This window comes from Oncorhynchus kisutch, linkage group LG6 (assembly GCF_002021735.2).
Source record: "Oncorhynchus kisutch isolate 150728-3 linkage group LG6, Okis_V2, whole genome shotgun sequence".
NCBI lineage: Eukaryota > Metazoa > Chordata > Actinopteri > Salmoniformes > Salmonidae > Oncorhynchus > Oncorhynchus kisutch.
In genome coordinates this window covers 27319936-27345982 of record NC_034179.2, presented here as the reverse complement: position 1 = coordinate 27345982, position 26047 = coordinate 27319936, and the positions used below count along the sequence as shown (strand labels likewise).

The 26047-nt window shown below is 40.6% G+C and overlaps 1 protein-coding gene and 1 long non-coding RNA gene across 2 annotated transcripts; both read right to left on the bottom strand.

Annotated features, from left to right (window-relative positions):
* Positions 1-86: 86 nt before the first annotated feature.
* LOC109891768 (relaxin receptor 1-like) lies at positions 87-15231 on the bottom strand. The gene is made up of 9 exons (XM_031826516.1): positions 14881-15231; positions 14721-14795; positions 14396-14467; positions 4158-4409; positions 2935-3171; positions 2076-2305; positions 1522-1932; positions 826-1038; positions 87-689 (listed from the first exon to the last, which is right to left on the bottom strand). The coding sequence occupies exons 5-9, from the start codon at positions 3066-3068 to the stop codon at positions 493-495; spliced, it is 1185 nt and encodes a 394-aa protein (XP_031682376.1). The 5' UTR covers positions 3069-3171; positions 4158-4409; positions 14396-14467; positions 14721-14795; positions 14881-15231; the 3' UTR covers positions 87-492.
* A 774-nt stretch (positions 15232-16005) lies between these two features.
* LOC116374371 (uncharacterized) lies at positions 16006-19245 on the bottom strand. The gene is made up of 3 exons (XR_004210238.1): positions 19141-19245; positions 18910-18981; positions 16006-16923 (listed from the first exon to the last, which is right to left on the bottom strand). It is a non-coding gene; the product is annotated as an uncharacterized LOC116374371 (long non-coding RNA).
* Between the last annotated feature and the right edge of the window lie 6802 nt (positions 19246-26047).

Below are 26047 nucleotides of genomic sequence, written 5' to 3'. Positions count from 1 at the left end.
AAGCAAATGTCACACCCTAAAACCCAAAACATCTCACTCATTTACACCTTTTCAATTGCATATATTTTTTCAATATTTTTTTTATTATACATTTATACAATACAATTTGTGTAATATCAATTGGGTATGCAAAATAATTTGTGATTCTGCACATCTGTGTTTACAATAACTGTATTCACACAAAACATGTGTTAATAAATTGGTTCCCAGAAAGCGTGTTCTCTTGCTGGTAAAGAATAATTACAAGAATACATATCTCCCCCTATAAAATAAGGACATGGGCAGCCAACCCTCCTCCTGGAGAGCCACTCAGTATGCAGGCTTTGCTCAAGCCCTGCTCAAGCACACTGATCCTACTAATCAGAAGCTTAGCCAGATCTTGATGTTTAAATTTAGTGTTTTCCAGAAGAGCTGGAACAAAAGCCTGCATACCCAGGCAGTAGCTCTCCAAGAGGACGGTTGGCAAGCTCCCTGACTGAGAGGGTCCTTTTGTTAAGGGGGAGCGCTGGGGTTCTGGTAGACTTCAGATACTTTTTGGGACGTTTCCCTGAGCCCAGTCTGTTTGCACTTGGCCTTCAAGCAGAGCTTGAGTTTCTCCTGGAAGGAGCTGGCAGTGATGGTGTATAGAATGGGGTTTAGGGCACTATTGATGGGCAGGATGAAGATCACCACCCATAGAATGATTGTTCCTGGAGGACAGGGAGGAAGAGGAGGAGGAGAGCGTGGAGGAGGAGCCGGAGGAAGAGGACGAGGAGTTCACAAAGATTAAACATAATGATAGCAATTTAATTGTAGTAATCATGTAAACACATGTATCTGGTTTACCTGCTATTTCCACTCGTAAAAGGGAGAGGATCTTTAGGATGAATATAGGTGTCCAACACATGGCATCTGTGAAAACGATGAAGAAAAACCTCTTGGCTATAGAGACCTCCTTGTTGTAGACAGACTGTCTTGCTGTCTTAGCTGTTTTCTGTACAGAGTAAAACATGCTGGTGTAGGAGAAGACGATCATGATGAATGCAAAGAGATTCAATCCTGAAAGACAAAATGTGAAAAGCATGCTTTCATTACACTTTACAATATACCCGTCCTAACATATGTATTGAATAAAACTAAATTATGTCAGTAAAACCACAAGTCGCGTAAAGGTATTGCAAAACTTGCTGAAATTTGGTATCTATTGTTTCTCATGGAGATTTGAACTGATTGGAACTGACTGGAACTAATTGGTATTTAATAAGTCTAGCTGAGATCTAAGATGATGATGATGAGATTATAAACCCTTTTTTTCATGGCAGTTTCATGTCCCCCCAGGGAAATACATGGAACACAATCCAAGGCCTGTGCAATTCCAACTTCATCTTATATTATCCCCATTATCTTGTTGATTCACCACCATCAGAGCTGATTCCTATCCCAGTGAGCACAAGACATTTTCAAACAAAAGGACACATTTTCAACCAAAAATATGTATTTTCAGCGTATTTTTTTATGTGCTCAGACGAATGTTCCTCTTACCCAGGAATATTCCAGTGGAGTAGCATCGGGCCCCTGGTTTCTCCATCTCGTCTGAGTGAAGTGGAAAACACACTCCATTCCTGCCATAGTAATTCCCGAATGTCTGCTTGTCCCATAAGGGAATGACAGCAATAATGAAGCCCAGGACCCAGATGAGGATGAGATAGCAGAGCGTCTGTTTACGTCCGGCTCTGTAGTTGTGGAAGGGGAACACAATGCACAGGTACTTCTCCAGAGTCATGTATGTCAGAAGCATGACTGACACCTCAGTGGACAGCATGGCCAGACAGCCAATCAACTGGCACTGTAGGCTCTCCATCCACAGCTGGGCATGTCTGTTGTACTCTCCACAGTACTTGATATCAAACGCACCGATGAAGAACAGGTAGACTCCCATGAGGCAGTCAGCACCTAACAGATAACATGGATTTCAGGGATCTTAGTAAGTATACTTTGTTATGAGAGGAGTTTTATGAATCTCAATAAATAATGAGTTACCTAAGTACTAATGAGAAGTGATTGCAGCCCTCGTTGTGGTGAGGTATTCTACTCACAGCACAGTGATATGATGGCCATGGTGTGGTGCTGGTTTTCAGATGCAATGCAAGACCTCAGGCAGATCACAAAGATGTTGCCGAAGCAGATGATGAAGGCCACCACCCACACAAAAACACGAAGGATGATGTTCGCAAGAAGATTCTCAAATGTTGAAATTCCGTCAGTGTTTGGCTTGCAACTTCGCACGTTAGGAGAGTAGCCACAGTATTCAAATTTCTTAAAATAACTGGGCCAGGAAAAAGATACAAAAAATATCACAATTAATCACCTTCGAACAAATTTCTGAAGTTTAACTTTTATCTTGATATGTTTGACAGTTGTAAGAATAGAGATTATCTAACAAATGAATACAGTTATACAGAGTCCTAAACTGCCCTCTAACTAGGCTTTGGTGCTTTATATGCAGTGTGGACCTGACCTGTGCTGACTAAACATTATTGTTGATTAAACATTATTTGTAGTAACAATACCTCACTGTACACCAAGCAATACAGCTGTTAGGAGTCCATTTACTGTATAATGGCCCAATGAAGCCTGTATAAGCTGCTAACAAGTCGTTGATCCACTATTTGTAAGTAGCTTATCAAACACTTTTAAAATGTCCTGTATTATGCATGCACAAGAAGCCATGAATTCATTACTTGTTGGTAGGTAATTGGCAATGAATGTTTAGACATTTACGCATGCTATATTTATTCTGTGTTTTTACCCTGCAAAGTAAGCTTATAACACACTATTAAATGAATTAAATCCCAATTAGAAGCTTCTACAGGCTTAGTGCCTTACTGTTTATACAGTATGAAATTAAATGTTGTTGACATAAGAATAATAAATGAAGACAGAGTATATACTCACATATGGGACAAGTTGCTAAGAGAGCGAAACATCTGAATACTGATGTTTGGTATTTCTACCTCCTCTATACTCCTGAGGGGAGCAAAAACATTACTCTTTCTCCAATTGCCTAAAGCTAGTAGACCATGACACATAAGTACTTTATGAAATAAAACTATTACTTACAGGGATTGCAAATTGACAAACATGTCAAACTGATCCTCATAAATATGAGTTAGAGGGTTATTTGAGATGTTCCTGAGAAAAGAGGGGGGACATCAATACAGGGCAGATAATATCACTTTGATTTATCACCCCTGTCTCTGTGGTCAACATGGCCTCAAGGCCAGGTTGATGGAAGACTCATTGAACAGTGAAGTTAATAAACTTCAACTCAACAATATAAAGTTAGCATTTCTCCTACTTGATCATACCAAGTGGATCCAACACTTTCAGGAAATCCATTCTAAGTAACAATAACATATTTCAAAATAGTATATACACTGAGTACACAAAACATTAAGACACCTGCTCTTTCTATGACATAAACTGACCAGGGGAATCCTGGTGAAAGCTATGATCCCTTATTGATGTCACTTGTTAAATCCACTTCAATCAGTTTAGATGAAGGGGAGGAGACAGGTTAAAGAAGGATTTTTAAGCCTTGAGACAATTGAGACATGGATTGTGTGTGTGCCATTCAGAGAGTGAATGGGAAAGACAAAAGATTAAAGTGCCTTTGAAAGGGTTGGCAGGTAGCCTAAGGGTTAAGCATGTTGGGCAAGTGACTGAAAGGTTGCTGGCTTGAATCCCTGAGACCTGGTTTGAATCTATGTGCCCTTGAGCAAGGCACTTAACCCTAATTCCCCTGGATAAGAGCATCTGCTGAATGACTAAAATGTAAATGGGTATGGTAGTAGGTGTCAGGCGCACCGGTTTATGTCAAGAACTGCAACGCTGCTGGGTTTTTCATGCTCAATAGTTTCCCGTGTGTATCAAGAATGGTCCACCACCCAAAGGACATCCAGCCAACTTGACACAACTGTGGGAAACATTCGAGTCAACATGGGCCAGCATCCCTGTGGAACGCTTTCGACACCTTGTAGAGTCCATGCCCGGTGATTTGAGGCTGTTCTGAGGGTAAAAGCGGGGGGTGCAACTCAATATTTGGAAGGAGTTTTTAATGTTTGGTATACTTAGTGTATATTAGGGCTAGGATTCAAATAGAAATTGGATATACTCACAACTGTTTTAGGTTTAGAAGATTTCTGAACATAGTTGAGGAGAACTCCTCAAATTTGTTTACAGATATGTCCCTGGAATGATAAAAAAAATATTTTCAACAATGAAATACATTACTGTATTTGGACATTTTACAACATTATTTGACCCGTATAATGTTGTGTTAAGTACAGTTAACTCACAGGTCTATCAGGTTTGGCATTCCAAAAAATATTCCCTCCTCAATGGTTTGTACTCTGTTTTTTCGAAGAGCCCTGCAAAATAAATGTCCCTATAAGTGGCAATTGTTATTTAAGAACCTACAAACTAGACCAATTACATGACTTGAATAGTAGTAGGGCCTACAATAATTTACATACACTGCTTGTTAGATTTTATTTGGAGTTGAATCTGGACAGTAGGTACAGTGGGGCAAAAAGGTATTTAGTCAGCCACCAATTGTGCAAGTTCTTCCACTTAAAAAGATGAGAGAGGCCTGTAATTTTCATCATAGGTGCACTTCAACTATGACAGACAAAATGAGAAGAAAAAAATCCAGAAAATCACATTGTAGGATTTTTTATGAATTTATTTGCAAATTATGGTGGAAAATAAGTATTTGGTCAATAACAAAAGTTTATCTCAATACTTTGTTATATACCCTTTGTTGGCAATGACAGAGGTCAAAAGTCTTCACAAGGTTTTCACACACTGTTGCTGGTATTATGTCCCATTCCTCCATGCAGATTTCCTCTAGAGCAGTGATGTTTTGGGGCTGTTGCTGGGCAACATGGACTTTCAACTCCCTCCAAAGATGGGGTTGAGATCTGGAGACTGGCTAGGCCACTCCAGGACCTTGAAATGCTTCTTGCGAAGCCACTCCTTCGTTACCTGGGCGGTATGTTTGGGATCATTGTCATGCTGAAAGACCCAGCCATGTTTTATCTTCAATGCCCTTGCTGATGGAAGGAGGTTTTCACTCAAAATCTCACGATACATGGCCCCATTCATTCTTTCCTTTACACGGATCAGTCGTCCTGGTCCCTTTGCAGAAAAACAGCCCCAAGGCATGATGTTTCCACCCCCATGCTTCACAGTAGGTATGGTGTTCTTTGGATGCAACTCAGCATTCTTTGTCCTCCAAACACTACGAGTTGAGTTTTTACCAAAAAGTTATATTTTGGTTTCATCTGACCATATGACATTCTCCCAATCTTCTTCTGGATCATCCAAATGCTCTCTAGCAAACTTCAGACGGGCCTGGACAGGTACTGGCTTAAGAAGGGGGACACGTCTGGCACTGCAGGATTTGAGTCCCTGGTGGCGTAGTGTGTTACTGATGGTAGGCTTTGTTACTTTGGTCCCAGCTCTCTGCAGGTCATTCACTAGGTCCCCCCGTGTGGTTCGGGGATTTTTGCTCACCGTTCTTGTGATCATTTTGACCCCGCGGGGTGAGATCTTGCGTAGAGCCCCAGATCGAGGGAGATTATCAGTGGTCTTGTATGTCTTCCGTTCATCTTTCCCTCGATCCTGACTAGTCTCCCAGTCAGTGCCACTGAAAAACATCCCCACAGCATGATGCTGCCATCACCATGATGTTGCCATCACCATGCTTCACCGTAGGGATGGTATTGGCCAGATGATGAGCGGTGCTCGGTTTCCTCCAGAAGTGATGCTTGGCATTCAGGCCAAAGAGTTCAATCTTGCTTTCATCAGACCAGAGAATCATGTTTCTCATGGTCTGAGAGTCCTTTCGGTGCCTTTTGGCAAACTCCAAGCAGGCTTCCATGTGAGGAGTGGCTTCTGTCTGGCCACTCTACCATAATGGCCTTATTGGTGGAGTGCTGCACAGATGGTTGTCCTTCTGGAAGGTTCTCTCATCTCCACAGAAGAACTTTGGAGCCCTGTCAGATTGACCATAGGGTTCTTGCTCATCTCCCTGACCAAGGCCCTTCTCCCCTGATTGCTCAGTTTGGCCGGGCGGCCAGGTCAAGGAAGAGTCTTTGTGGTTCCAAAATCCTCCAATTAAGAATGATGGAGGCCATTGTGTTATTTACGACCTTCAATGCTGCAGAAATGTTTTGGTACCCTTTCCCAGATCTGTGCCTCGACACATCCTGTCTCGGAACTCTACGGACAATTCCTTCGACCCCATGGATTAGTTTTTTCTCTGACATGCGCTGTAAACTGTGGGGCTTTATATAGACAGACGCAATCGCAATCACACTGCCCTAACCCATCTGGACAAGGGGAATACCTATGTAAGAATGCTGTTTATCGACTACAGTTCAGCATTTAACACCATAGCACCCTCCAAACTCGTCATTAAGCTCGAGACCCTGGGTCTCGACCCCGCCCTGTGCAACTGGGTCCTGGACTTTCTGACGGGACGCCCCCAGGTGGTGAGGGTAGGAAACAACATCTCCACCCCGCTGATCCTCAACACTGGGGCCCCACAAGGGTGCATTCTCAGCCCTCTCCTGTACTCCCTGTTCACCCATGACTGTGTGGCCATGTGTAACGGATGTGAAACGGCTAGCGCGCGGTGGTGCGCGCTAAATAGCGTTTCAATCGGTGACGTCACTTGCTCTGAGACCTTGAAGTAGTTGCTCTGCAAGGGCTGCGACGAGACGGCCCACATTGATGAGGTGAGGGCCCTACGAGTGTGGTGTCAGAAAAATAATCTCACACTCAACGTCAACAAAGAAAGGAGATGATCGTGGACTTCAGGAAACAGCAGAGGAAGCACCCCCTATCCACATCGACGGGACAGTAGTGGAAAAGGTGGAAAGTTTTAAGTTCCTCGGCATACACATCACGGACAAACTGAAATGGTCCACCCACACAGACAGCGTGGTGAAGAAGACACAACAGCACAACAGTCAGGAGACTGAAGAAATTTGGCTTGTCACCAAAAACACTCACAAACTTTTACAGATGCACAATCGAGAGCATCCTGTCGGGTACGGCAACTGCTCCGCCCATAACCGTAAGGCTCTCCAGAGGCTAGTGAGGTCTGCACAACGCATCACCGGGGGCAAACTACCTGCCCTCCAGGACAGCTACACCACCCGATGTCACAGGAAGGCCAAAAATATCATCAAGGACAACAACCACCCGAGCCACTGCCTGTTCACCCCGCTATCATCCAGAAGGTGAGGTCAGTACAGGTGCATCAAAGCTGGGACCGAGAAGACTGAAAAACAGCTTCTATCTCAAGGCCATCAGAATGTTAAACAGTCATCACTAACATTGAGTGGCTGCTGCCAACATACTGACTCAAATCTCTAGCCACTTAATAATTCAAAATAGCCAAAACTGCCATTCCTGAGCAAGCTCTGTACTGGTGGTGCCCCGATCCCGCAGCTGAATCAACTTTAGGAGACGGTCCTGGCGCTAGCTGGAATTTCTTGTGTGCCCTGAAGCCTTCTTCACGACAATTGAACCACTCTCCTTGAAGTTCTTGATGATCCGATAAATGGTTGATTTAGGTGCAATCTTACTGGCAGCAATATCCTTGCCTGTGAAGCTATTTTGTGCAAAGCAATGATGACGGCACGTGTTTCCTTGAAGGTAACCATGATTGATGGAAGAACAATGATTCCAAGCAACACCCTCCTTTTGAAGCTTCCAGTCTGTTATTCGAACTCAATCAGCATGACAGAGTGATCTCCAGCCTTGTCCTCGTCAACACTCACACCTGTGTTAATGAGATAATCACTGACATGATGTCAGCTGGTCCTTTTGTGGCAGGGCTGAAATGCAGTGGAAATGTTTTTTTGGGGGGGTTCAGTTCATTTGCATGGCAAAGAGGGACTTTGCAATGAATTGCAATTCATCTGATCACTCTTCATAACATTCTGGAGCATGTACAAATTGCCATCATACAAACTGAGGCAGCAGACTTTGTGAAAATTCATATTTGTGTCATTCTCAAAACTTTTGGCCACGACTATACATGCTGTGTTCATTTTGGCATGTTTACCTGCCATCACAAACCCATAATATGTCAATAGGGAAAACTGGATAGGTGCTACTGTTAGCTTGCCAGATAGCCAATAAAGAATTGTCAGCTAGCTAGCTCGCTACCCACAAATAATTGACGTCTACCCATTAGTTTTAGATCATTTATGCCTGTTCATCTGTCTGGTTAGCTACCTTAATACGATTCACATACAGCTAGCTTGAAATCCTGCACGGAGCCTTCACCGTGCTCTGCCACTTTAAGAGGGCATCAAACACTTTGTAAAGTGTTTAACTCGATCATCGGTGTTAGCGCTCTAGACTATGGTTGCTATCTTTTGGGTTATTGATCAGTTATTGATCACATGGATTAGTAGCAACATTGTTTGCAAAGCTTTGACATACAGTGCCTTGCGAAAGTATTCGGCCCCCTTGAACTTTGCGACCTTTTGCCACATTTCAGGCTTCAAACATAAAGATATAAAACTGTATTTTTTTGTGAAGAATCAACAACAAGTGGGACACAATCATGAAGTGGAATGACATTTATTGGATATTTAAAACTTTTTTAACAAATCAAAAACTGAAAAATTGGGCGTGCAAAATTATTCAACCAGCAAACTCTCTCCAGAAGATCAGTGAGGATCTCTGAATGATCCAATGTTGACCTAAATGACTAATGATGATAAATACAATACACCTGTGTATAATCAAGTCTCCGTATAAATGCACCTGCACTGTGATAGTCTCAGAGGTCCGTTAAAAGCGCAGAGAGCATCATGAAGAACAAGGAACACACCAGGCAGGTCCGAGATACTGTTGTGAAGAAGTTTAAAGCCGGATTTGGATACAAAAAGATTTCCCAAGCTTTAAACATCCCAAGGAGCACTGTGCAAGCGATAATATTGAAATGAAAGGAGTATCAGACCACTGCAAATCTACCAAGACCTGGCCGTCCCTCTAAACTTTCAGCTCATACAAGGAGAAGACTGATCATAGATGCAGCCAAGAGGCCCATGATCACTCTGGATGAACTGCAGAGATCTACAGCTGAGGTGGGAGACTCTGTCCATAGGACAACAATCAGTCGTATATTGCACAAATCTGGCCTTTATGGAAGAGTGGCAAGAAGAAAGCCATTTCTTAAAGACATCCATAAAAAGTGTTGTTTAAAGTTTGCCACAAGCCACCTGGGAGACACACCAAACATGTGGAAGAAGGTGCTCTGGTCAGATGAAACCAACATTGAACTTTTTGGCAACAATGCAAAACGTTATGTTTGGCGTAAAAGCAACACAGCTCATCACCCTGAACCTACCATCCCCACTGTCAAACATGGTGGTGGCAGCATCATGGTTTGGGCCTGCTTTTCTTCAGCAGGGACAGGGAAGATGGTTAAAATTGATGGGAAGATGGATGGAGCCAAATACAGGACCATTCTGGAAGAAAACCTGATGGAGTCTGCAAAAGACCTGAGACTGGGACGGAGATTTGTCTTCCAACAAGACAAAGATCCAAAACATAAAGCAAAATCTACAATGGAATGGTTAAAAAATAAACATATCCAGGTGTTAGAATGGCCAAGTCAAAGTCCAGACCTGAATCCAATCGAGAATCTGTGGAAAGAACTGAAAACTGCTGTTCACAAATGCTCTCCATCCAACCTCACTGAGCTCGAGCTGTTTTGCAAGGAGGAATGGGAAAAAATGTCAGTCTCTCGATGTGCAAAACTGATAGAGACATACCCCAAGCGACTTACAGCTGTAATCGCAGCAAAAGGTGGCGCTACAAAGTATTAACTTAAGGGGGCTGAATAATTTTGCACGCCCAATTTTTCAGTTTTTGATTTGTTAAAAAAGTTTGAAATATCCAATAAATGTCGTTCCACTTCATGATTGTGTCCCACTTGTTGTTGATTCTTCACAAAAAAATACAGTTTTATATCTTTATGTTTGAAGCCTGAAATGTGGCAAAAGGTCGCAAAGTTCAAGGGGGCCGAATACTTTCGCAAGGCACTGTAAAAACAAACAAACCATCAGACAGACAGACAGTGTAACGGCAAGCCTAAAGTCAATAGCTAAGACCCCCCCCCCCCTCTCTCTCTTCCCCCCTTTATCGCTCCAATGCTTTTCACTGCAGCAGACTTTCTTTTTTTTATGTGCTTCTCTTTGATGTTCAGTGTCGCTTTACTATTATTGCCCTATTATTGGGTTGACATTTTACTAAAAAAGGGAGGTTACTTGCAAGTTTGTGTATTGTTATTTGAACTGTATTGAGGTGGTGTGGTACTAATTACATGTGGCCGAGAAGGTTTTTGACATTTTATGGCCTTTGTTTTGTCTATGAACACCCACACATTCATACACTCTGCACTCCTCCACTGGGAGTTAATACAGATTATTGCAAATCCTCCAATGTTGATGACTGGGTTCTGTCTTGTAAATTGTTTATATGAAGTTGCCGTTTAATTGCTCTGCCATTATTGGTTGGGATTGTGTGTTTTGGGACGTGTGTTTTTATATGGTGTTGCTTATCTTTTCTCTTCACTGGCCCTCTGGCAAACAGGCTACTCTATAGGCAGTCTCTTCTGCTGATGTGTGTGGGTCTGGTAGTGGTACTCTCTCTATCCTATTATTTTCCTTTCGGCAGGGTTAATACCTGCCTGGCACCCAAACAAAATCTTTATCTTTACCTCTGTCTAACAATCCCGCTACAGTATTGAACAATCCCACTACAAGCTGATAGTTATGAAGTAAAACGTTTGCTTTGTGTATCTTGTTTTGTCTCTATTGCCATTGTCCTGGTTGGAAGAAGGTTCAGTGAATGGAGAGGTGCAGTGTCAGGTAATACAGTAGCGGGAATCCTAGTGCTTCTCAAATGTAGTGTTTTATGAGTTCTCCACACTCTGGTCCTCACAAGAACGTACTCAATGGAACGTCCTCGGAGAATGCACTCGGAGCATGCGAGTGTTGAGCATGGTAGTATGCATATTGAGAAACACCCAAAGAGTCTACCAGAGGATTTCCAGATTCTCGACCCCACATGGCCTCCACCATCACCTTTAATTGAGAGAGCTAAAGCATGAAACACACTAAGAATCTCACTGCCGATAGGTAGGCTGTTCCTTCACTTGCTAGAACTAGCTGCTAGCTAGTTAGCGGTGGTGCGCGCTAATAGCGTTTCAATCGGTGAAGTCACTCGCTTTGAGACCTTGAAGTAGTGGTTCCCCTTGCTCTGCAAGGGCCTCGGCTTTTGTGGAGCGATGGGTAACGATGCTTCGTGGGTGTCAGTTGTTGATCTGTGCAGAGGGTCCCTGGTTCGAGCCCAGGTTGGGGTGAGGAGAGGGACGGGAGCTATACTGTTACACTTGCTGACCTGGTAGGGGCGAACCCGATTCTACTTGTAAAATCGCAATAGAGAGAAATAGTAAAGGAGTATTTTTGTAGGCACTAACTCCGCAATAGTTCGTTAAACAAAGTCTAGGGAGAACATGAATTAAGTTTTTGTAGGATTTTTAGATAAATGCCAAAAATAAGGTACGTGGTAAACACAGGTTCAATAGATCTTGTGTTTTTTTCTATGAGAATCTTTATTAGCTTACGTCACTTTTTGTGAATTTGGAAGAATTTCTATCATAATTTGTGGAATTACATTCCTTAATGCGTTTGAGCCAATCAGTTGTGCTGTGACAGGTTAGGGGTGGTATACAGAAGAGAGCCCTATTTGGTAAAAGACCAAGTCCATATTATGGCAAGAACAGCTCAAATAAGCATCATTACTTTAAGACATGATGGTCAGTCAATCCGGAAAATGTCAAAAACTTTGAAAGTTTCTTCAAGTGCAGTCGCAAAAACCATCAAGCGTTATGATGAAACTGGCTCTCATGAGGACCGCCACCGGAAAGGAAGACCCAGAGTTACCTCTGCTGCAGAGGATAAGTTCATTAGAGTTAACTGCACCTCAGATTTCAGCCCAAATAAATATTCTTCACAGAGTTCAAGTATCACACATCTCAACATCAACTGTTCCGAGACTGCGTGAATCAGGCCTTCATGGTCGAATTGCTGCAAAGAATCCACTACTGAAGGACACCAATAAGAAGAGACTTGATTAGGCCTTAGAAACACAACAATGGACATTAGTCCAGTGGAAATCTGTCTTTTGGTCTGATGAGTCCAAATTTGAGTTTTTTTTTGCTTCCAACCGCTGTGTCTTTGTGACGCAGAGTAAGTGAATGGATGATATTCGCATGTGGGGTTCCCACCAGGAGGCATGGAGGCAATGGTGTGGGGGTGCTTTGCTGATGACACTCTCAGTGATTTATTTAGAATTCAAGGCACACTTAACCAGCATGGATACCACAGCATTCTGCAATGATGCGCTATCCCATCTGGCTTGCGCTTAGTGGGACTATCATTTTGTTTTTCAACTGGACAATGACCCAAAACACACCTCCAGGCTGTGTAAGTATTATTTGACCAAGGAGAGTGATGGAGTGCTGCAGCAGATGACCTGGACTCCACATTCACCCGACCTCAACCCAATTGAGATGGTTTGGAATTAGTTGGACCGCAGAGTGAAGGAAAAGCAGCCAACAAGTGCTCAGCATATGTGGGAACTCCTTCAAGACTGTTGGAAAAGCATTCCTCAAGAAGCTGTTTGAGAGAATGCCAAGAGTGTGCAAAGCTGTCATCAAGACAAAGGGTGGCTACTTTGAAGAATCTCAAATATAAAATATATTTTGATTTGTTAAACACTTTTTTGGTTACTACATGATTCTATATGTGTTATTTCAGTTTTGATGTCTTCACTATTATTATACAATGTAGAAAATAGTATAAATGAAGAAATCCCCTTGAATGAGTAGTTGTCCAAACTTTTGACTTGTAGGACACTTGAACTCCCATTAACTTTGAGAAGAAAACACATTATATTGGAATTGTCTTGAGATGGCTATACATTTTCATGAAATGAGGCTAGTAGCATAGCATCTCTCACAATTGAATACAGGCGATTGACGTCAACAACCCTAATCGAATATTTTAAAAAGGATTACAATAATGAGATGTATCAACCAATTCAAAGAAACTATAGGCGGGAGCTAGACAGCTCACCGTGCCACTTTGTGGACAATGACTCCAATTCTTAGGGCAGAGAGAAATGTACGTTGTCAGTATATCCATAATCTTTGACGAACCAGAGTTAACTCGTATTAGGACTACAAGCTGGTGAGCTATCCTCGTCAGTATCCAAAAACTAGACTTTGAGCCAACCGGAGAGCACAAATCCTCACATTGGGGAGCCAACAATTTTAAAAAAGATAAATAATTTAAAGGAAAAAATAGGCAATTTTCCTTTAAACTAGCTAACCACTGTAACTTGATTAATTATAATTAAATCACAATGGATTAGCTAGTTTCCAGGAATCAGATGCCTGCATAAGCTGCTGAGTTAGTGCGTTGTCCTTAGCTAGCCAGCTAGCTATGTTGTGTGAGCTAGCGAATATGCTAACCTTAGCTAGCTAACTAAATATTTGGCTATGGGCTGGCATTATGAGATTATGAGAGAATAGTAATATAGCTGTTGACATCTAGCTAGTATCAACAAGGGCTTTCTATAAAATAGCTAAATGATTACAGATAGCTTCGAATCTAGACCATAAGCAATATGCACAGATATGCATTGCCAAGTAATTCTATTTTAAGGCTGAGTGGCTGACGACTTCCAAGGTCATGGCTGTGTGAACACAAACAGGTTGACTGCTGACACTCTGTTCAGAGGTGTTAAGTACTTTAGGCAGTCAAACCTTTGACAATCCTACCGGTGTCTGAGCTTTAATACACCCCACACATTTCAGAATTTTTCTTCCCTGACTGTACTGATTGCCTCTAAGGCCATGTGTGATGGAGAAAGTAATCACCAATGATATAAACTGCCAACTTAATGTGTGTGGGCTCCAATGGCCTCTCCCTCAGACTGAATTTCATTACCAGCTGTAATAGTGCTGAGGCTCCAGACTAAAGTACATAGCTTTAGCACCAGCGCCACTTACCAGTCTGTGTTTTACAGCAGGAAATTTGTCCTTAGGGTAGGGCAACATTTATTTTGAAATATAAATCATATGAAAACCAAGCAAGTGTCTTCTTTCATTGCGTTCATCTCTCTAGTGTAGTTGTAATTGTTGTAAAATAAATGAATGACTGTGAAGGCATTTTATGCAGTTGGATTTGCTTCAAAGATTACAAAATATTGTAAAGGAGTTGAGGAATACATCTATTTTTAATTAAACAAAACTCACAATACTGTCAGAGTGGTGCAGTTTTGAAAGCTGGAAACCCACAAAGATGATATCCTGTTCCCCTCCAGTTCTCTGTGAAAAAGATGTCAGGCCATTCTGGCATTAATTCATGATATCAGGATCAGTATCTGGTAGTTGGTAAATACTCAAAGTAGCGTTTGATGAGAAAATGGTACATTTCTGAAAACAGATACTGTTGCAGAGTGATTATGGCAAACATTCATAAATAATAAACATGGTTATGAGCAAACATGATTTAAGCGTTGTCAAATACAATAAAATATGTTATCCATCATAGTGGGTTAGATGTTATTCTGTTACTTACAGCCAGTTTAATCTCGGCATTTCCAGGCAGACAGATTTCTTAGGGATGGATTCTAGGGAATTATTCAGCAAAGACCTGCAGCCAAATTAAATTGTTGGTTATATGAGGATGCAAATCTCATGAGCTCATAAAGTGAGAAGCACAGTGGCATGATACTTACAGGAAAAATAAAGATTTCAGGCCCTCAAACGATTTCTGTCTCATAGATGTGATTCTATTTTCGTCAAGAATCCTACATCCAGAGGAAACAGAGAAATATATCCATTTGTGTCCTACTCTACCCTTGACATCTATGTTTGTTGACTTTGATCATGTAATCGTTACGAGTTTCATATCCGTCACATTAGACTAAATGAATAGAGAGCCTCTGCAGCTATACGTGAGCTATAATCACTGTTGTCAAAGAACAGTCTTAGGGGGCATTGGTACATGGACCCTGATATCATACCATCATGTATCACACATGAGGATTGTTAGCTACACCATAAATGTCACACTGTATCATACCTTATCCTCATTACTTTCTTGGGAAGATAGTGCAGCACAAATTGAGGCATTCTCTGAGGCAGAGAATGAAGCTGGCTTTAAACAGATCAAGATTTTGGCAAATTGTATGTCTCTGTGCAGGTTGACGGAAGTTGGCGGTAGTTTCTGGAGCAATTCCTAACTAGTGTAATGAGTGGAAGTCTATGGGATCAACTAGCGTTATCGCAATCTAGCTAGCTGATCCCATAGACTTCCAGTCATTGCGCTAACGCTACTTAGAAATCGCTCCACAAACTACCTCCAACTTCCTTCAAACTGCACACAGAGACAACAATGGTGTCCATGAGTTCATCTGTTTCTGGGTATATAGCAAAAAGGGCCTAATTGCAAAAATATCAAACCATCCCTTTAAGGTCAATGAGAACAACTGCCCAGTACAGCACATTTTCCAACAAGATATACAGGTGTTTTTGTATCAATGAGATAAATACTGTCTACAAATCTCATGAATCCCACTGAGACGTGGAAGCATTTCCTAATGAAGGTGTCTTTAAGGTCACCGAAATAAATTCTCCACACCAGTTCACTTACAGCCACTCCAGGTTCGAGAGGTCTCCAAAAATGCCAGCCTTCAACGATGTAATCCGATTCTGACTGAGAAATCTTAGCACAGCAGACCAGTTTTACAGGGAGGGAAAAACATACATCAAAGGGGATGAGGATGTACATTTTAAGATGAAAAGCCAGATAATAATAATGATAATAATAATAATATAGTAAAGAAAACAATATTGACAAAGGGACAGTTGTAATTGCAGATCTTACTTCTGCACTTTGAACATTCCACTGCTTGCAAGTAATATGCAATGTGGTAAGGTAGGGTAACACATCCACCTGTTCCTCATGCAAATTCTATCTGAGACTATTAGGACAGAGCACTGACACATTTTCCTTGTCATTGTTTGTTTCCCACAGCCTTACACTGATAACACCCTGGGACCCTCAGGAATGCAGAGGAAAGACACTAAATCAAATCACGTTTTATTTGTCACATGTGCCGAATACAACAGGTGTAGACTTATCTGTGAAATGCTTACTTACGATTCCTTTCCCACTAACATTAAGCTGGATGTGAAAATAGCTGTGACAAGTGAGAAGTAGGAGCAGTTGATTTTGCTGTTAGCAAAATCTGTCAGAGTGACTAGTATATAATCTCTACGATACCCTGTCCTAGATACCCAAATCCTGACAGAGGAGGATGAAAGGTTTTCATGTCTTCCTTTTAATTACAGACCAGCCGGGCTTCATCTGATTTATGTCTACTAGACCTGGGCACTTCACACGTCTTAGGTTTGAATAGCGGAGAAAGACTACAGTATCTGAATCTATTTAGACTTCTCAAGGATGCGCCAGTAAATGAGTCAGTGTATTCATTGACTGGTTCTCTTTGATTTCCCTATATATTTTCTCCTCAAGGAGCTTAACATACAGTGTTGGCCCACTTACACATCCTACAGTATTACATACTACAAAACTTACAATACCTTTTCATGAAGTGTGATGTAGGGCAACCTTTAGTGGTGATGTAGGGATGTACGCATGGTACCGCAGGTCAGACTGTGGCCCATAATGAATTAGGACTTACAGTCTTCTTAGTGAGTAGAGTCCTGAGAATGCCTGCTTGGAGATGCTTTTGATCCTGTTGTCTTCCAGGTGTCTATGGAACAGAAACAGATTCAAATGTTTTAATGACAAAGCTATGGTATAATAAGAAAGAAAATAAGATCTCGTCAATAATGAGACATAACTACATGATGATTGTCAGAGCGAGGATAAATATATTGAGGATTATGTTAGTATGTGACAAACACCACTTTCTTAAATGGACCACTTTCTTACAACATTGGCTTTATTCAGTTGAATGGAGATACTGTACCATTCAAGGCCACACATTGTTGGTGGATGCAGTCCTCTGTTTAAGGTGTAACAAAGAGAGACTGGACAATCTGGACAATTATTTATGTAGGACATTCCACAAAACATTTGAACATTCAAAAGATGTATCTCTTGAAGGTAAAGGTACCGCTACATTCTGACTTTTCATAAGTATGGATGAATAGAAACATTTACTGAATTCATAATTTTTTTAACAAACACATGTTTTGGTGTCATTTTATTGTCCAGGGTTTTAAACCCTCTTTGTGATTTGAATGAAGACTAATTCACATTAGACATTGCATGCATTTAAAAAGGTCCTGAACAGTCATCCTATTTCCCAAGTAAAATATCAATATTTGTTCACATTTGAAAATGATGTACACTTTCTCAAATTCGGAGCATCTCTCATTTCCAACTATCAGTAAGGCTGAAGGACCAGGCTGAGTTGGTGGGAAGCTAATAGGCTGAGTGGGTGGGGAGCTCACCTTGACTGACAGTTCTTTGAAACTCCTATGTCAAGCAACTTGGACACAATGTTGCAGTGAGATCATCTCAAGCAAACAACATCGATATTGCATGCACATCCTGTCATACATCACATCATGGTTTCACAAATTACTTGGTTATTGTAACAGCATTGATATAAACAAAATTCTGGTGGTAAAATGTATAGCCAAAATGAAACTGCCAACACTGTTATATCAAGCTAGCTATGTAGCTCAGTTCATGTTGGACAATTTCAGTTGAAATTGGACAGGGAAAGGTCTGGGTTCACTTCATAAATTATACATCTCAGGTTTGACATATCCCATCTGTTGCAGTTCGCAGAGGCACTGACAGGTGTGTTGACATGACAACTGGGTGGGAGTTCCGAACAGAATCATAGCCTACATTTATACCCCTCTTTTTCCATGCAGGATGGATGAAGACCTAGCTAGCCAATAACTAGCCAACACCAGACACTTATAGTTTCCCCCTTTATCTGTGTCTTTGACAGAAAGCATAGGCAGCAGCTCTACAGAGATGAGATGATGACTTGGAATGAAATAATACAGTCATCAAATTAAACAAATGTAACATACACAACAACTGAAATATTTGATTTAAGTAAAGTAATGTGAATAAATTATGGTTAACGAGTGATAATCAGTACTGGGCATTCACTACCATCATGGGACTTTTATGAATTGTTTTATTCTGTGTTAACAGAATTCAGCCCACATAATGCATAGTGCATTTTTTATTAATTTTATTTTTACATGAATCAAAACTGTGATTTCTTTCATAATCGAACCGAAACCGAACCGACCTAAAAAAGCACTAATCGCTCACTACTACCTGGAGGCAGATCTGAGCGATTTCCCTTTCGATATTACAGCTGCAAAGTCAAAGTTGGCTATACTGTAAAAAATTATATCTGCTTTTTGGTCTTAATTTAAGGTTAGGGTTAGCAGTGTGGTTAAGGTTAGGTTTAAAATCTGATTTTATGACTGTGTGGCTGTGCTAGCTATTGACCACTGCATAGCTGCCTCCAGAATAAGATTCATTATGAAAAATGCTAACCTGCCCAATAATCAAACTTTACCAATATACCAATGTACCATACTTTGGTCCATCACATTTGATCTGGTTTCACCCAAATATCATCCAAATGGAAGAAAAACATGTTTTGGACTGTTCAGGACCTTTGAACAGATTGAACATAAACACTTGTCAGAGTCAGTGCAGAGAAAGAAGGAAAGGCCAAAAAGGGTTTCACACTCACAGTCTCTCAAGGTGTCTGTAGCGGATGAACTGGTCTGGTTGGAGAGCTGTTATCTGGTTGCTGTTGAGCTCACTGAGGATAGAGAGAGCTGCTAGTTTGACTGCTAATTCAGCATCATAGATGTACACATTTTGTCCAGATGTTACAATAGGAATCTACTCTAGCAATCCCAATACCTATAACTGTGCTCTGGTGTTAGACTTCACGAGGGTAGGAATCCAGTATACTCACAGAGCTGTTATATTGGAAGACACAGCTGGGACGCTGAGTAGTCCCTTTTTGTTACAGTTAACTCTCCCGGCCTCACAGAAGCAGACCTCTGGGAACACGTCCAGCACTGCAGGAGAGAAGCACAGAAGAAACATGCACACACATGCAGATAGATGCCACACATACCATTTCCTGGAATTATTGTTTCTTAGGATTGCTCATATTTACTTAGACTATTTACAGTAACAGAATGATGTGAATGGATGACCTCAATGTATGATTTCAAATGGGTTGATACATATTCAGCTTTAGTTAATGTATTAATTTAAAGCAGTGCAACATTAGATATGTAAATAATTACATTTGCTTTTGAAAATGTATACTCACTGCATTCCTTGGATTCTTCAACATTTTTCTTCATAAAGGCATCAAAAAGATGTGGCCACCCGCTGTTGTCCACTGTTCAGGGAAAGATGATAGAGACATATTTAATTTTGTGCATTTATATACAGGTGTATCTTTGTGCAGAACTTAATTGTGTGAAATAATCAACATGTTTGTTCATATTTGACCTTGACCAATTGCTTGATGTACAAATGCATTGAAGCAGAAATTAGTCTTCTAAATGCTATCTTATTTCCCCCACCACTGCCCTCCCTCCCACTTCAACAACCAGACACTGCACACTAACCATCTGTTTACCCTCCTGAAGCTGCTGTGGTTCAAGACTCACCACAGTTCTCCTCGTCAGCTCCATTAGCACAGTCCTGGACCCCATTGCAGTGGTAGAGCTGGGGCAGGCACACAGACATGTTGCCACAGGGGAACTGGCCCAGTGGGCAGACATCAGCACCAGAATAGAGGCTGCTGTCTGTGGATGATTCTGGAGGAGACACTCAAACATATCTGATTCAATCCAAAACGACGTTAAACAACTTTCTTATTCAGGTTTCTGAGAGCATGGCCGTATTTTGAGTATCAATGGATAGAAGCAATCAAAAACAAGATAATGAAGTCATATAGGCGATATCAGGCGGTGTCAGAGGAAGTCCCAGAAATTGTCAGTCTCCAGCCACCGAAGCACTAGTTCTCTCTAATACCGCACGACAAATGGTACCATTACACCAAGATAATGAAGTCATATAGGCGATATCAGGCGGTGTCAGAGGAAGTCCCAGAAATTGTCAGTCTCCAGCCACCGAAGCACTAGTTCTCTCTAATACCGCATGACAAATGGTACCATTACACCAAGTCTAGAACCAACAGGACCCTGAACAGCTTCTACCCCTAAGTTGTGAGACTGCTAAACAAGACTGGTAAATGGCTAACCGGACTATATGCATTGACCCTTGCTCTAATTCTCTTACACTGATTCTATGCACAAATAAAGGACTCTACTCACACATACTTACACTGACACCCCAACACACATGTGCATACATACATACTGACTCCACTCACACAAGCACACACTTTCACAATCTCCAAATACGCTGCTGCTACTGTCTATCTTGTTGCCTAGTCACTTTACCCTCCAAATTTTGTTGGTACAGCCTGAAATAAAAATGTATTAAAGTATGTTTTTTTTCTCTCCCTCATCTACAGTGCCTTTGGAAAGTATTCAGACCCCTCGACTTTTACCACATGTTGTTACGTTACAACCATATTATAAAATGGATCAATTAAAAATAAAATCCTCTGTAATCCACACACAATATCCCATAATGACAAAGTGAAAACAGGTTTTTAGAAATGTTTGCAAATGTATTACAAATCATGGTAAACAATTTTCACACCTGAACTTATTTAGGCTTGCCATAACAAATGGGCTGAATACTTATTCCCTCCTGATACTTCAGCTTTTAATTTGTAAGTCATTATTACACATTTCTAAAAACACAATTCCAATTTGACATTATAGGGTATTTTGTGTGTGTGTGTGTGTGTGTGTGTGTGTGTGTGTGTGTGTGTGTGTGTGTGTGTGTGTGTGTGTGTGTGTGCATGTGTGTGTGTGTGTGTGTGTGTGTGTGTGTGTGTGTGTGTGTGTGTGTGTGTGTGTGTGTGTGTGTGTGTGTGTGTAGGCCAGTGACAAACTCTCAATTGAGCCCATTTTGATTTCATGGCTGTAACACAAACATTTTTTATTACACAACAAAATGTGGACAAAGTCTTGTTACTCATTGTTATTCACTGTGTTTTTATTCCTTTTATCACTATTTATAAAATACTTTTTAAAAGTTGAATCTTTCTTGTACTTTGCATATTTGGAAAATAACTTGTAATATTTAATTTGACATAGAAAATACAGAGAAATATGACATGTCAAATTGATTAAAAACTGAAAACATTGTATGAGCATAATGGCTTTGTATATGGCCTGCTTGGAGGTATCAGGAAACAGCTAAGTGCACCTATTTGTTACTGTCAAATTTCATATAGAGACCATAGATTTATTCTAAATTATGCATGACATTTATTGAGCGCCCATGGTTAAATACAGTGATTTAAATAAAAACAAATGAACAGGCTTTTTGATATATAACAAGTAGACAGTCCAACATCAAAGACCTTGATGATACATGACATCTATGATGGTAGTTTTTGCCTTCTTGTCAAGATGTCTGAGTTCGAGATGCTGTCAGGTCACATGACTGATGGAAGCTGTGCTTAGAACACTGACTGATCTGCCACCACTCGTGTGACCTCACAGCCTCAAGACGTCATGCAGGTTCCCATTCGTTCCCCCACATTCCCCATAGTAACAGCTCCGGGGGTGGAATGGAGGTTTTTCTTCTAAATTATTCAACAGTTTGCCTCACGTGTATTAAAAAATGTTAAACTTTATACAAGTTCACTTTACTGTTAAATTGTTTGTATTTGTAGAACTGAGATACCCAAAGTAATTAAGACAAACAATTTATTACTGTACATTTAATTTCACACAATGCACATTGATTCTCTGCATAATCACAAGCAACATCCCACTTTGCACAAACTGGTTGACTCAGTCATTTCATTATAATTTGTCAACCTATTGCTACGTGGAAAATACATTGGATTTGAAAAAAGTAGATTGGATGTGTTGTTTTTAGGGTGACTTTTCAACCACAGCATTATTTCATAATGCTAACCAATTTCAATATAGACAAACCTTGTATGAAATATGTTGAATTTGTACATCTAAAACATCAGATCTTCAACGTTATATCCACTATCAGTCTGGGCAGCTCCTCCTACAGAATAATTTATCAATCTACAGCTAACCTTTGGATTCCCAGCCAATGTTTTAACCAAACCCTGCTTAGCTATGCTATTTATCACTGACTATTACTAATGTGCTATTGTGAGAATGATTGTTGAGAGAACTCAACTGAAAAACAAGATAGATTCTGTTGCTTTCGAAGTCATTCCAAAGGGTAGGTTTAATAAAGCATATGAAATGTGACCATACTTATCACTCATATCAATGATATTTAGGTCTACAGTATGTAGCATTTAAGTCATCAACAATTGTTGCAATTAAATCCAGAATTGAACTAAAAACGTTTGTTTTGGTAAAAACAGTAGGATAAATACACATGTAGGTAGAATCCGATTTCAAATGTAATGATATGTAATATTATACAACAGATGCCTCTAATGTTGATTGGTAAAAACTGCATTCTAGCCGGTGTCCATTCCACAAGTTACCACCGGCTAAATGTAATAATCTGTGCAGAATCTTGAACAGCATTGATCACTTTCACCATGTACTTTTCATGTAATCTCAACTGCAATCCAGGTAATTTGGTTCTGCTATTAGATGAAGGACAGTGATAACACTGTTGTATAAATAAGCAACATATCAGACATTGTTTTTCCATTGGAATTTGGTTGTGCTTTCAGATGGTTGAAAGCATAATGATAACACATTGAAAATTCAACAAATTTTGGCTGTCTTTTTGAGTGGGTGAATTATACACTCAGTAGCTGGTTTATTAGGTACACCGATCCAGTACCGGGTCAGACCTCCCTTTGCTTCCAGAACAGCCTGAATTCTTCAGGGCATGGAAACATTGCTCAATTGGTATAAAGGGACCTAATGTGTGCCAGGAAAACATTCCCCACATCAATTACACCACCAGCATGTGCCATTGACACCAGGCAGGATAGGGTCATGGACTCATGCTGTTATTTGCCATATCCTGACGATTCAAGAACTGGGATTTGTCAGACGAGGCAATGTTTTTCCACTCTTTAATTGTCTAGTGAAGGTGATCGCATGCACACTGGAGCCGCTTCTTCTTGTTTTTAGCTGATAGGTGTGGAACCAGGTGTGGTCATCTGCTGCAATAGACCGTGACAAGGACTGACGAGTTGTACGTTCCGAGATGCCATTCTGCTCCGTTATTTGGGGCCCACATGTTAGCTTGCCATTCTCCTTCGACCTCTCATCAACAAGCTGCTTTCACTCACATTATTGCTGCTGACTGGATGATTTTTGTTTGTTGCACCATTCTCTGTAAACCCTAGACACTGTCGTGTGTGAAAAGCACAGGAGGCCAGCCTTTTCTGAGATACTGGAACTGGCACCAACATTTTTTACCTTGTCAGCTCAGGGATTAGAACTAGCAACCTTTTGGTTACTAGCCCAATGCTCTAACCACTAGGCTACCGGCCACCTCCATGCCTGCTTTATATAGCAAGCTACGGCCTCATGACTGTCTGTAGTGTACCTAACAACAGGCCACTGATTGTATGTTGTAATCTCATTGATCAATGTCTCTGCCAGACGGTGAGTGTAACTTGTGCATAAAGTCAGGCGCAGGAGAGCCAAATGAGTGAGCAATATACTTTACTCAATAAAGTAAAGGCACAAGGTACAACAAATACACTTGAACAAAAAAACAACCGTAAACATTACGCACGGGTGAACACAGCACCCATCAAAAAAAAGAGCCATCATACCAAACTGAACATAGAAATAAACACGCACAACAAACATGGGGGAAACAGAGGGTTAAATTGGATAATGAAAACCAGGTGTGTAGAAAATAAAGACAAAACCAATGGAAAATGAAAGATGGATCAGAGCTGGCTAGAAAACCGGTGACATCGACCGCCGAATGCCGCCCGTACCAGAAGAGGGACCGACCTCGGCGGAAGTCGTGACGGTCTCAACCAAATGTTACCCAATTATCCACGTTGAAATGACAGGGTGTGCGCAGTGGGATACCACACGAACTCATTCAACAGTTTAATTCCCATAAACATGTGATTCTTTCAATCATACATTGCTTCTGTTCAGTGCAGTTACTAAATGTGGGTCTTACATTAGTGCTTATCTTATCATAAAACAACAGCATGTCCTTCCATGTTTAACACTATTTCACATTCTGCAAACAATCACTGCAGAATACACGACAAGGGGAATCCAAACACAATCTGTATCTAAATGAGGGTATGCCTACTCTATAGAGACACTAATGTATTCAGGAATGCTGTGTGGCATCACACTGATACAATTTCCTCATCACCTTCCATCCACACTCGTTCTCAGGAGATAGTTGTTTTCCTGTTTGTTTTTAATAATGAATGTGCTTCTGAGTTGAGTTGGATTTAAACATACAATAAGCTAGTTATGATTCTCATCAACTGGGGGAGATGTACTAATAATAATACATATGATGAATACTAATCATTTTTGAGCAGAGGGTTATTCCTGTGGTGAAAAGCATTTTTTTGGCAGTGTTTCAAATTATACCCTCTATGGTACATTTAGTTGTTTTGATGCATAAACTAACATTCAGTACTCATACAATAATGATGGTGATGAGAAACCATATAGGTAACAGATATAATTATTATCCAAATGGGTTAATACATGATTAATTGTATGATACTCATACTCATATTCAGAATCATAATTATTGTTACCTTAATGTTTAAAAATCTATTTTGAGGGAGATGTCATACTTAATGGACAAACGCAAAACAAGTATAATGTAATGCTGCGTGTCAATGGCCCCATTATACTCAGGAGGGAAATTCCTATATTATTTAGCAGACATTCACAGGCAATTCAAACCATCCGTGTATGTAATCACAAATAAGCTGTAATGACTTTAAGTGCCATACATTAACAGTTTGATTCAACTTCCTCACTTTTCACTAATGAGAATGAAGTGCACATTATTCATAGATTCAGGCATAATCAAATTATTATTCCGTCTAGACAGTTTTTATCCTATTATTGATACGCAAATGAACTGACTTACCTATGATGTCTGTCAGATAAATATAAATGAGGATGCATAAAGGGTGCATTATAGGAGCAATAACGAGAGGCATCTCTTGCTGTAGTCCTCCTGATCCAAGTGATCGCAAGCGAGGCTGAGGCTCCACTGTCAGGTCTCTCAGACATATAACCACTTGCAGTTAAATGTGTGCAGTGCAGAGCACATACAGTACATACACTCTATCTCGCTCTCTCTCTTACTCACTCACTCTTTCTCTCTCAAACACACAGACACACACACACACACACACATTGCATTGGCTGAACATCCACTCATATAATTACTCTGCCAATGTGTCAGAAAACAATACAACAACAGCTGGTGATCTCTTGACTACCTACCTGGTACTGGACACTGCATGAGTTAACAGGAGCATCTCATATTGAGTCAATAGTATAATTTGTCTGGATGAGGAGCGGTGTCTCATCAATCATAAAAAAGACTGAATTTCTGCCACAAAGTGACATTCAGTTTCAGATTTAACCGTTTTTTCAAAAGGGATTTACAGGGATTTTGTATTTCTCTACTTTTTACTTGCTTTGGTACAATTTTCAGAAGTATGTTGTCAAATTTCACAACTCTTAGCACAAAACTCAAAACAAATCATCACAACTTTAAGCACATTTTCAATGAAAATTGTCCACCCACAC